The following is a 13393-nucleotide window of genomic DNA, read 5'->3' as shown; positions in this document are numbered from 1 at the left end:
ATAATATATAATTTGACAAGTAAAAATTGTATATATAATAGAGGATTTTAAATACATAAATAATTCTCTCTCTCTCTCCCCCTCTCTCCTTCTCTCTCGCTCTCTTTTGCACTTTCTCTCTCACTCTCTCCTTCTCTTTCGCTTTTTCTCGCACTCTCTCTCTCTCTCTCTCTCTCTCTCTCTCTCTCTCTCACTCACATTGTCAAACTTGATTATGCTGGATCCCTGCATGCTGGCGATTGGTGGCATCTGGCTATCTGCCATCGCCAGATAGCCGAGCGAACATGGAGTCGGTTTCACATCTCATCAAGGTGTCTGTGCCAAATTATTTAGCTGGCCTACCGATCCCGGATTCGATAGGCGGATGGTTTCGTTTAGGATGTAATTATCATGGTGTATTTATTATGCTTTACTTTAAGCGCGATCAATTTCTCACTTCATTCTCTTCATGCTTTCACATAACCTTTCAATTTGATGGATTTTGTCAAATTTTTCAAATTGATGTAATTCATCCATTTTTTTCTTTTCGATATCAGTACGAGATTGGTTCGTCCTTCTGCCACCCACTGCCCTTCTTACGGGATTGGGATTTATGTCCTACAGAGCGTTTTGCCCTCACGGTAGACCCGCGGTGAGTATTTCATGCTTACTCATTGTACAAAGTGTCACGAGGATAAGAGCATAAGAGTCAATGATCGTGTTTTGAAATTTAGAGCTGCTAGTACTTTCATCGTTATTTATAACATATGTATATGTAAAAAATTCTTTATATAGTATGTAGTCTCTCTCTCTCTCTCTCTCTCTACACATACACAAATTAAAGCTAATTTTAGATCTTGTAGATATGTATACTGGCAATTGCTATATGTAGCTTTTTTGCATTAGAAGCAGTGTGTTAGACAGAAAGACGTACTATTTTAGTACTTATCTTGCTCCAAGTGTCCAAAAGTATACATTGCGCGTATCAGTTTGAACATACACATATGCTGTGTATATATTGTATATATGTATACTGCATATTTTTCTGAACATTCGTAGAGAGAGAAGTAAATTTCTCTCTCCAATCTCCTTTGGATACAGTTTCACTTATATTGCCAGTCCATATCTATAAGGTATATGAGCAAAACATAGACTTTATTGCGCATAACTAAAATAATAATATATATAAAAGAAATAAACATTTGAACTTGACTACTTCCTTTGCAGCCATGTGGACGTGTTAATGTCAAAATAAAGAAGGATGTTGCTAAAGTAGTAGATACTATTGATATCGAAGATATTTCTGAAAAAGCTGTGCTCTGTCGTTGCTGGAAATCTGATAATGTAAGTTCTTCTTCTGTACTATTTTTAAAATTAGCAAAGTGCAAGTAATACATATCTCTTGATTTTATTTTATTTCTTGTATATATTTCTTAATATCTACATAACTAGAGATTTCATAAATATAATTGGAAAGTGTGCATTGTGTAATAATAAGTGAACATATTAATTGAAACTGTACATTTCTTAAACTTTAATAACTATAAAACATAATTTTCTTAGAATTATAAAAATGTATTACAATTTTTATATAAATATAAATTTTATGAATATAATAATATATTTATATAATATTTATAACTATAAATATTAACAATGTTTATATATTTTTTATGTAAATTATTTATATTTAAAAAAGTTAAAATTGTAAGAGTTGTACAAAAATTATGGAACATAGAATTATATAAAAATAGTTCCAAATATATATTTTATTTTCTTACAGTTCCATCTCTTATCTTTTAAATATTATATATATCTATGTATGTATGTGTATATATATATGTATGTATATGTCTATTATAATCTCTTTTCATATACAGTGGCCATACTGTGATGGTACCCATGCGCGTCACAATAACGAATATGACGACAATGTGGGTCCGCTCATTATCACAAACAAGAAAGATTAATTACCGTTACATAGGTTGTTCATGTAAAATATGTATTTACTCGCCATATTGTAGATAAATATATAATGAGAGGTTAGATAAATAAATTTATCACCCCTTTGTAGAAATATTCTTTGAAAGAAATATTCTTTGTGTTTATCAATTTGTTTTTTAAAATATCTGGATATTAAATGAAGGTTTATAAATAAATTATTTCTCAAATATATATTATGTACATATACCCCTCAATATATTTTATTTTGATATATATTGTTATGGTTTTTTATTGTAATAAATAATTATTGGATCTATCAGTAAGCGATTAATGAAATAAAATTGACAATAAATAATTCTATTTGTAATATATTCGACGTATTATACTTGATCATTATTTGACTTATTAATAGTTGTTTAGTATTTCCGACGTTATTTTTCAATAAAATTGATATATACAGAATATCTATTAATAATATAATATTTTACATTAATATATTTATATTTTTGTAATTGCTAATTGATAATTTATTATGTCGATTTATTCTTAATAAAATATATAAACACAAAAAATGATTTATTGATTTTATAATGAATGCATATGTTTTTCAAACTTATTTATTAAATATTTTATTTAGCAATAGTTTTTTTTATTACTTTTCATATATCGAGATTTATATAACTTATAATTGTATAGTGCATTATATTTTATAATGCATCAGATGCTTATTAATTATAAACTTAATCGTAATATGTAAACTTAATACGTTACGAAGAAAATTTTTATTGCAAACAATATTATACGCTACATCAAAATTTGCTTGCATCTCCAAACAGAGACGATCACGAACTACGAGAATTTATACGTTCGCGAACCGGCAAAGTTCGATCATCGTATATCTAAATTTTTTAAATTCATAAAAATGAATATAAGTCCAGCCATTGAAATCAGTCGCATATACTTTTGTGAGTTATAAATATAAGTAGCCTAATAATTTTAGTAATGAACATAATTGAATAATACATAAATAAAACATATTACTCTTATACACAAGAATTTTTTACTAATTGAAGTTTTTTGGGGACGATAACCATTCTTCGGCTGAAGGGATATTTAAAAAAAAGAAGTGAATGTTATGAAAACAAAAATAAAGGTATTTAGAAAGGATAGAGGAAGAAGAAAGAAGACAAATTGGAAATGGGAAGAGAAGGTAAGGGAGATAAAATATTTAGGGTACACATTTGAGGCAAACGATAGACAGGGCACGTAAGGAATAGGGTTTAAAAGCAGCAGGGTATAACAAGTAGAATAATACAAGTTAAGATGAAACGAGACAAACTAAGAGGTAGGGCAACACAAAGAGCTTGGAAGTTTGAGAAAGGATTGGGGAAGAAAATTAGCAAAAGAATGTTTAGAGGAGATTAAAAGAAGATTGGAAAAGAAAAGAGAGGCCAGAATGGGAAGAGAAAAATTAAGAGAAATTATTTATATTAAAATTGATAATAAAATAAAAACTTACTCATATATAGTTGTACATAAAAGATATGATTTTAATGTTTAAACTACATTTAATAATTAATAATAGTAAATGTAGTAATTTAATAATTAATAAATTAATATACTTGATACAAAAAAGTTACCTTTTTTTTCATCGTTTATATGAATATATAATGCAAATGTTCTGATTATGGAATATTCTGTTTGTATAAAAAAATTCTGTTTATATAAAAATTTTTTTAATCTGTAAAACATTTTTTGAAAAATATGTTTCAAATAAAAAGGTTAGAAGATTCGTTATTATAGAGATAATAAAATAAAATATTAAAATAATTGATATTATTATAATAAAAACAAATATTAACATAAAGTTTGTACAATGTACACAATTAATTTAATTTAGTTTGATATTTGATATAAATACACAATTTGAATATATTGAATACATTGAATACATGTGTATGTGTTTGCGCGCTGTTATCACTACTGCCGTGCTCTTCACTTTCCTCCAACAAAGTGCGTTTTCCTTTATCGTCTCTAAGGAGTATTTTTGGACGCAAATTGAAAGACAAATTGAAAAAATAAGATTACAAAGAATTACAAGACAAATTTACATTAAACACAAATTAAGAAAAAGAGAAATAGAAAAAATTATTGGAAAAAAATTAGTATTGTGTCCAATAAAAGACGGAAATCTAATAAAAAAGAAGGAAAGAGCTTTTTTGCCATTTGAATTCGAAAAGATTACACAATATAAATGCTCATCTGTCTTTATCAGACTCGAGACTCTCATCTCGTTCCTTTCTTAACCGTTTCGCTATAGTTGCGATTTCCCGATAAATCTCTCGATTAGCGCGAATCCGCGCCTCATTTTGATCGTATAATTCTTGAAGTATCAGAGTCCTCTCTTCGTGTAGTTTCTGAGCGTTGTCGAGCAATGTTTTTAATCGATCAATTTCCTTTGAATCTCGATCTTTCTCCACAAAATCCTTTCTCTCCGCCTGCAATTTATTGAGCTGCAATTGCAATTCTATGCTGCGTATTTCATACAGCATCCCATTTCGCTTTGCCATCTCCAAGTCCTTTTTCTTCTCCTCGAATCTAGAGAACATATGTTAAATAAAAATGTTAGTCATATGCATTAAATCACAAACATATATTATTTATCTCCGTTAGTAAACTAACTATCTCTGATGTTAATACATTTACTATCCTAAACATTTTACTTCTAACTTTCAGCATTTTTGAAAAGGCTCGCTAAAGATTTCTGCGAGCTTTTACATCGGCGCATGATTCTACAGTGACAGTTGTTATTCATTATAGTTTAGCAAATGACATGCGCATTCGATTAAACTTAATTACATACATAATGGCTAATCTTTCAGGACAGATTATATACACAGGATGTCTGGTAAAGATCGTGCTAACGCTCGTGAGCGGGTAGAAAACAGTAAACCGAACAGAAAAGTCCTTTACCATTTTGCGGTTTTTTAAATAATTATTGAAAAATTAATTAAAAAAGATCGATCAATTTGCATGACTATAAGCGCGCGGCGAGAAAGAACGGTCCCAGAGACATCCCAAAAGTTTGCGGTTGTTAGAAGAAGTTTTGGATTTTTACTTTCTTTTTATTATTATTTATTTTGGAAATTTCCCGATTCTAAGTAACATAATAAATTTCGCACATTATACATATAACGCGACATTCATCAGGGCGTAATTGCATTATGACAAATGCAATCTGAGTCACGGACTTAACAATAGCGTTACTTCGGGTTTAGAGGGAATGGTGAAATTGAAAAGAATTTCTTTCTCTCGGTGAAATCGAGGAATACCTTTGTTATTTTCGAGAACAATGGGGCGAAACAAAAAGTTTTTGAAATAAGCTTTATAAGAAAAATGTTGAACAGAATATCCCGCAAGGTATTGTTACTCGTACTTTGCGAACATACGAATAATAAACTATATTCTTTAACGAATTTTTCTCTTGTTAAAAAAAAAACGTTATTTTAATTTTATATTTAACGTGTTTTCGAGACCTGCAACGGTTTTCACAATTCAAGAGATTGAATGATTAAGAAAAACACACACACAATATTAATCCAAAATGAATAAATGGTAAGACTTTTGCGACATATATAACTCTACAAAATCCATTAAATTTCAATTTTAAATATTCGCATTCTTCGGTTATCAAAAAGCATTTGTATCGTCGCAACTTTTTTGTGTGCCCAAGGGTTACTAGATTTATGAATATTATGAGCTGCTTATCGCATAATAAAGAGCCACAATTTAGTCTGATTGACACAATTTCTTTCACGAAAAGTCCTTAGATCCAAGTCGTGTCGTAAAATAACGGTATATTAGAAAACATCGTAATTTCTCGTCACTGCAAGCCAGCCCTGTAGACTTCGATCATCGCAACCTTTTTCTGACAATTATTTTCCCGGAAAACCGAAATAAAGGGTCGAAGCTGAAAGCATAGTAAATATATCGTAGTAAGAGTTTCTCCGAGTTTCACACCGGTTGATTCTCTCATACCGATTGATTCAACAATTGAAATAAAACGCGCCGAACGTATATGCATGTAGTATATGTATAGAACGTATGCAGGAAGAGAATCAACGTTTTAAGTCAATATTTTTCATCGTCCAATATTTAATAATCATTCAAACGCTCTTATCACTTCTTTCAGAATAAATTCTCTGACTACATTGAATATAACTACAGGGTGTCTATTTAAATCCTGTAAAAAATTTCCCTGAAAATTCTCTAATCTTATTTTTGTTCAAAATTCCAGACAAACAGAATATTTTAAACATTCTTTTATACGATTTCCTAAGACAAAAGTTCTTTTATTATACGTATTTTCTAAACCTTTTCATTCGAACGAAGGAAAAACACAAAGTCGCTTAAGTTTCAAGTGCTAGATTTACAAATGTATTGAAAATAAAACTGTGAATAGCTTTTGTTAAGATAATATTTTTTTTACCTACGTGTAACATTTTTATTTTTTATCATTAAAAATTAAAATAAAGAATATGTATTGCATTATTGATATGTTTGATTTTTGATGATTGTTTTTTAAGATATTGAATATATAAACAGAGATAGATACATACGTATAATATATTTTAAACACATAATTCACAATATTGCTAATTGGTGGATTGTCTATTGTTTAGTATAAGAGTAAAATTATCAAAGAGAGAATTTTTAAAAAAATTCCCTAAGTCCCAACAAAATTCCATGAGAATTCCAGGTTTTCCATGTTTTTCTAGGAAGTAGACACCCTGTAACTAACATTACATTCTCCAATTGCCCAAAGGCTTTTAAAGAGTCATATGCTTTTATAAAAGAAGAAAACTAATCTATATATTTATAAATTTATACAATCTACAGACGTTAATAAAATATCAACTGGCATATCTGTCAGATTCTTTATTGAAGTTCAATCGGCTATATAGAAGAAGAAAAATAACTTACATGCTCTTGAGATTTTTGGAATCATTCCACATGCGTTTGATCTCCATTTCGCGTCTGGCATAAGATTTCCTGGCTATCTCGTCGTGCAACTTTCGTAGGTCGGGAAACTCGTGCTCATGTCCAGTCTTGACGTTGGGCATTATCTCCTGGGTAGCAGTCTGTATGGTTAGCGATAGCAGGGTATTCTCCGGCTCGATGTAACATAGCAGATCATTAAAATTATTCGCAGCCACCGTCGTCGTCATCTCCTGGCTAGACTCGGTCGACATCGTTATCGTTGTTGAGGAGTTGTAGTAGATATGTACGTGGCCTCTTTCTCGAACGCGTTATCCCAGTTATGTGTCGCGACTGACGTTTCAAGTTCCAAGACCCTCTCGAAACACCGATGGTTAAAAAGAGACGAAAGAACGTATTGGCGAATCGTCAACTCAAAACTGTCGAAAGCGTCAGCGCTTATGATTCTATTCGCAATCGGATACACACCTAGCAGCTAAATATGCACTACCGGTCATGAGTCACGATCAGCACAGCTTTGCCTTGGCCAACGGTCGGAGAATGCGACGCGAGCGACATCACAATCTGGGTTGCTGGGTAGCCTGGTAACCGAGTTCCTTCCCCTACCACTGGAATTTCAAGGACCTGTATGTATGTACTAACGACCGTGAGCAAGTTTCACACCGTCATAAAACGAGAAGATGTAACGCGCGCCGCCAATGGTCGTCACGTCGCGTGACCGACCAATCGTGGATCTCGGACCGGGCAAGGGAGTTTAATGTCGCGCGATCCAATTCGTCGACGACTAAAATTGAACAAGATGTACAACCAATTGCGACATGAGTAATTGAATACGTGAATTTGGCGGGATTGTTGAATTGTTACCAATCTCTCTGTCGTACGTATTATTCTATGATTTATTTATTTTAATTGTATTATGATACGCTTCGAATATAATAGAATGTGATAGATTCACGGTCAAAGAGCGAAGAAATTAAAAAGTCAAATAATAAAATCAATTATTAAAGAAAGATATATATATACATATATATATAGTGCCACATAAAATATTTTATCAATGTAGAAAGAGAGAATGCAACATTACAGTGACATAATTAGAATGTAACATTTTGAACACTCTTATTTTTTTTCAAAAAGGCATAATAAATTTTATATATGTATATAAGGTATTTTTATATGCAAAAACCTGAGATATTTATCTTAATTTATGAAATTATTTAAATCAATATGTATATTTTATTAATAGAAATTAAAGAATTAACAAATAAATGATTTATATTAAAATTGATAATAAAATAAAAACTTACTCATATATAGTTGTAAAGAAGACATAATTTTAATGTTTAAATCAAATTTAATAATTAATAATAATAAATGTAATTTAGAAATTAATAATAAATTAATATATTTGATATAAAAAAAGTTATCTTTTTTCATCAGTTATGGGAATATATAATGCAAATGTTCCGATTATGGAATATTTTATTCGCAATATAAAAATTTTTTAAATCTCTGTAAAATATATTTTTTGAAAGATATGTTTTATATGAAAAGGATTATAAAAGATTCGTTATTATGGGAACAATAAAATCAAATATTAAAATAATTGATTATAATATTATTATTATAATAATAAAATCAAATATTAACATAACAAGTTTATACAATGTACATAATTAATTTAATTTGGTTTATATGACATACATAAACAATTTAAATTCGTTTGTGTGTGTGTGTAATAATATTGCAAATATAATTATAATAAGTAAATTGAAGATTTTTTTATTAATATATTGATAATATATTAAATATATAAATACAATGGCGCATATTATTTATATTTTTTTGCTATTGTTGATTATAATGCTGACAATATAAACATTTTTTTCTTATAGGATTTGAAAGTTAATAATAATTATTTTATTAATGATAATTATTCTTTATAATGATTCTTTTCTTTCAGTATAATAGTAATCTCTTTTTTTAAATCCTTTATCACTGTCTACAGAAATAATATGTTATAAATCTTTTATTGTAAATAACATTGTAAATTTATAACGTATCTTTTTCCTTTTTTAAATATTAATATAATTCATATAATATTTTCAGTATGATTAAATTATTCATTGATTGTACATTTTATCATTAGCGTATTTATGTGTTAGTCGTGTAACAAGATTCGCAATTTTTATTGTAAGGTGCATCTGTTGGTGCATTTTCAATTATTGTAAAAATATCTTTCGGTAAAATATATAATTATCTTGCGCACTTCCGACATGTATCATTTTCTTTGTAAGTTTACAACTTCAATGAATGCAGTTACATCCAATTTACAATGTCCTGCTTTCTGAAATAACAAAAAAGTAAAAGGTATGTATTTATATATATAATATTGCAAACAAAAATGAAATTAATTCTCATTGAAATCCTATTATTAATTATTAATATTTATGTTTTAACATATATATGTATATATATGTAGTAGAGAGAGAGAAAGAGAGCACATAAATATTATAAGAGGGTTTGCTGGGCTCTGCTTTCCTGGAGTCCCAGCAGGTGGGTGATCTCCCAGGCATGGCTCTCCTCCTCTTTTGGAGGAGATTGGGCCTAAACTGAGGGGTCGCTTATCAGAGAGGCACAATGGACTTTGTCTGCGTGCCATAGGCGGAGCTTCGCTGAGGACCGCCCTCCGTTTTTAGTATTAGTATTATTACTCTTTTATACAGTACATATATATAGATACAACATTTGATTATTTATTATTATTAATCGGTTAAACTTCAAAATTATCTATCGCTCTTGAAATATTATTATTAAATAATTGTAGTATATCTACCATGTACAGTGGTGGTTCAGTAGGATGGGGATGAAATCCTGTTTGTCGGCAATTTGCGATAAAATCCAAGCCGTAATCCGGCGTTAACATAAAGAATCCTGTTCTGTAAAGAATCACGTTTATAATAAATTACAAAAAATCATTTCTATTTTATATTATAATTATTATATATTTTTTATTTTTCCTGTTTATTTTTTTATTTATTTCTGTTTACATACTCGTCGTACTTGGGTGCACAGACTATCGCTATCGCCTCGGCCATCATAAGCTGATAAGCGCAATGTGTGTGCAGATCCACACTTGATAAAAATGCAGTTTGCGTGGGATGTGTCTGTAATATATAATACATAAAATATATAACATAAGAAAAATTTCTTGCAACATTTCTCTAGTAATCATTTTGTAGAGAATTAAAAATAAATAAGTAAAAATTACATACGTGAATCCAGCCAAGGGTGATAAGGTTGTGTTGGTCCTGATAATCAAAGATATCCTCTTCATTGTGTGTGGTGCAGGAATCCGGAGTGCCAGTTTGTTCTGGAATCAGTAGATGTGTCACCAACAATTTATTTCGTTCCAATCTGCCAGCCAGAATACCACATGTTTCTTTATTGCTCATTGTGTTGCTAAAGGCGAGCGTTAGAAAGTTGTCCATTAATTTAGTTGGCAGGATGACATCGCGCAAGGATAATCCATCGCTCGTCAATAAGGAAGGTTTTGTAGAACGATCCACCGTCGGTCTTTTTCTAAATAAAATATTATATATGTGGCAAAAAAACATGCACATTAAGTATGACAAATTATTTATTTAATATTTTGTATTTTATTTATACTTATCTTTTTTTAAAACTATAAAACCAATAATATAAAATCTCTCTTATGGTTAAGACTTATAAATATCATAAAAATGTAATAATTTTTTTATGATAATATCATTATAATTAACAAAACTTACATCATGTCCTTGAATGCTTTATCATTTTTCATAGGACTTCCATTCTTGGATGTCACAGAGGGCAATTCCTTCGTCTCCTTTGGCACAACATCTGGCATATTTACACTGATAGCAGCTTTCGCTGTTCTAACAGCAGCCGAAGTGGCCATTTTATTTCTTCTTTCTTCCTCTTCTTTTCGTCTGTGAAAAAATATTTATTAATATTTAATTTCTTATAATAAACATTGCAGAAATAAAATAAAAATATAATAAAATAAAAAATAAATAAGTTATTTATATGAATTACATCATTAACAACATGTAAATATATTGAAACATCTAATAAAATAAATTAGAAAAATTAAAATTATTTTTTTTATATAAGAAATTATATTTTATAGAAAAAATTTGATAACAAGATTTTTTATCGTTATAGAAACTATCTATTAAAGATTTTTTATAAACAGAAAATATCCTTTTTTCCAATTATTTAATTATTTATTATATTACTTAATTATTTATATATGTATATAATAATTTTAATTATAATACAATAAAAAATAATAAAATATAAAGGCTCCAAAAAATTTAACTTAATAAATAGAATGTTCTTTTGGATTGTGTTGCTTTAAATATTAACTGTTTTAGATATCAACTTGAGCTTTATTGCCACAATTTTGGACTTTAATAATGGATTATATCCTATCTTGCGTCCTACTCCACGATCATCCAACCATGATGGGACATGTGCAGTAGATTACGAGCATCAACACAATGGTTTTCCGGGTTAACATTTTCGAATTTTACTATAATGACAGTTTTTTATTTATTTACTTTGATCATAATGACAATCTTATTATTTATTTATTATTCATACGTTCCGATATATGTTTGCGAGTTTTATCGTTTTTAATTTTTTAAATACCGATTCTCACCATCTCTTTACTTATTTATTTCTTACTTTTTTATGTGCTGAAGATGGTCTAAAGAAAGGACCGAAACGTTCGCGTTTTTATTATCGATGTTCTGAATAAATAATTATTTACGTCCCATATCTGCGCTGGCTCCTAATTGCCATTTCTATTTATTAAGTTATAATCTGAATCAATATATAAAAAAATAAATAAAAATGTATACCTTTGAAGCTCTTCTTGTCTCAAACGCTCCTTTTCGATTTTTTCTCTCTCTTTCAAATCTTCCAAATACTTGTCTAACTCTGCCTGATATTGCTCCAGCAACTGTTTTTTCAATTCTTCGGTTTTAGGAATGACAGTTCTTAAAGTGTGCTTATTCATTGTTTTATCCTTGGTTGGTATACTGCGATATTGTGGATGGTTTCTAATTTTGTCTACAAAAAGACTATCACAACACGAATCACTTACAATTAGTGTCATATTTATTATATTTAATATTTGATAATATAATTTTATGAATTGTATATATACATATATTATTACTAATATTTAATAATTTAGTAATAATTTTATAAAAAAAGAAAAGTAAAGAAATGAGATTGATTGATCATAATTAATTATTACCTACGTTATAAACTTCATATATAGTATGAAAGCATTCTCATAGCTGCCATCTTGCATATTCATGTTTGCTAATCTGACCATTTCCACTCCAGTGCGATAATATCTAAAAATAAAAAAAGTGCAAAAAAATTAATTAAATATTAATATAAAACTATTTTTATATAATATTTTTATAATTAAATTTAAATAAATTTAATAATTTTCATTTATAACTTTTTACTACATTTCCTGTGTATTCTGAATATTTCATAAAATATATTTATATATAATGATATGTATTAAACTTACAATACAGTAAAATATTAAACAATTAATTTAATTTGCAATCTACTATAGTAAATTTTTGTGAGACTTGTTTTTCTTATATTACATTTATTTTTTTATCCTCCAAAAAGTCAATACATACGCACACTATTTCATTCTTTATTTAAAGGACCTTTAAGCTTTAAAGGATAAAAGATCATAAAGCATAAAAGTAAAACAAGCAATCATAATTTGACAACAAACACAATTTCGAACTGAAAAGTCCTAATCTTAAAATTGATAAAGAGGTCAAACATTTTAAAAAGATTCTAGTTCCATATGCATTAAAATCTCTTTAAAAATTCTTTCTCCAAATTTTATGGAGTTTCTTAAAGTATTATTTTATTAATTAGTAAAAAAAAAAATATATATATCTTATGATTATATATTTTTATGTAATGAGTTGTGTGTGTCTTTTACCTTCCAGGTGGAATATTCGGATCAATTTCCACTTTCGAAGCATGCTCCGCAACAGCCTTGAGTCGTTCCTTGGGATCTATAATACCCGTTTCCTTCCAAGGAAATTGCCCGTTCTTGTCCATTATTTTTAGGTTAGTACAACTATATTTCCAATACTGACAAGCGTTTGTGAAAGAAAAAGGCAATCACTTCCTTCAAATTTTCCAACATCGCGGAATTTTTCAGATAATTTTATGGTGCCATTTCGATGTTCGAGATGAAAAAAAATATAATGATTGTTTAAGTTCTTTCGCTCTCTGATCAAGATTCAGACCCGCCGTACTTGACAATACTTACGTATATATAAATAATTATTTGAGCTCTGCTAGGTTAAGTATTCGATTCGGCTATAGTAAGTTTTCTCTATTCTAAAATCTCCTTATTCTAAATTTTACGATCTCC

General features: G+C 28.8%; 3 protein-coding genes across 6 annotated transcripts; 1 reads left to right on the top strand and 2 right to left on the bottom strand.

Moving 5' to 3' along the window:
- The first annotated feature begins 244 nt into the window (after window positions 1–244).
- Cisd2 (CDGSH iron sulfur domain 2) lies at window positions 245–2169 on the top strand. Its single transcript, XM_070314391.1, has 4 exons — window positions 245–381; window positions 537–631; window positions 1207–1323; window positions 1860–2169. Exons 1-4 carry the CDS (start codon window positions 285–287, stop codon window positions 1947–1949), a joined length of 399 nt encoding a protein of 132 aa, XP_070170492.1. The 5' UTR covers window positions 245–284; the 3' UTR covers window positions 1950–2169.
- Window positions 2170–3739: 1570 nt separating this feature from the next.
- On the bottom strand, window positions 3740–7475 carry LOC138943570 (lamin-C-like). Of its 4 annotated transcripts, none has more exons than XR_011448488.1 (3): window positions 6907–7475; window positions 4647–5893; window positions 3740–4521 (listed from the first exon to the last, which is right to left on the bottom strand). XR_011448488.1 is itself a non-coding variant. In XM_070314496.1 (3 exons), exons 2-3 carry the CDS (start codon window positions 7173–7175, stop codon window positions 4182–4184), a joined length of 609 nt encoding a protein of 202 aa, XP_070170597.1. In that variant the 5' UTR covers window positions 7176–7340; window positions 7412–7456; the 3' UTR covers window positions 3740–4181. The 4 variants fall into 4 exon arrangements, 2 of the variants coding, with proteins under 2 accessions (XP_070170597.1, XP_070170596.1); XM_070314496.1 differs by lacking the exon at window positions 4647–5893 and having other exon boundaries at window positions 6907–7340; window positions 7412–7456; XR_011448487.1 differs by having other exon boundaries at window positions 3740–5893.
- Window positions 7476–8649: 1174 nt separating this feature from the next.
- LOC138943554 (STAM-binding protein-like A) lies at window positions 8650–13287 on the bottom strand. The gene is made up of 8 exons (XM_070314469.1): window positions 12953–13287; window positions 12234–12332; window positions 11829–12050; window positions 10713–10892; window positions 10197–10503; window positions 9976–10088; window positions 9758–9860; window positions 8650–9268 (listed from the first exon to the last, which is right to left on the bottom strand). The coding sequence occupies exons 1-8, from the start codon at window positions 13072–13074 to the stop codon at window positions 9203–9205; spliced, it is 1212 nt and encodes a 403-aa protein (XP_070170570.1). The 5' UTR covers window positions 13075–13287; the 3' UTR covers window positions 8650–9202.
- Window positions 13288–13393: the final 106 nt, after the last annotated feature.

The sequence above is a fragment of the Polyergus mexicanus genome, unplaced genomic scaffold (genome assembly GCF_030449975.1).
Source record: "Polyergus mexicanus isolate NDT 795.1 unplaced genomic scaffold, iyPolMexi1.0 SCAF_27, whole genome shotgun sequence".
NCBI lineage: Eukaryota > Metazoa > Arthropoda > Insecta > Hymenoptera > Formicidae > Polyergus > Polyergus mexicanus.
Note: the sequence above shows the minus strand (reverse complement) of the source record. Positions and strands in the feature narration are given on the sequence as shown.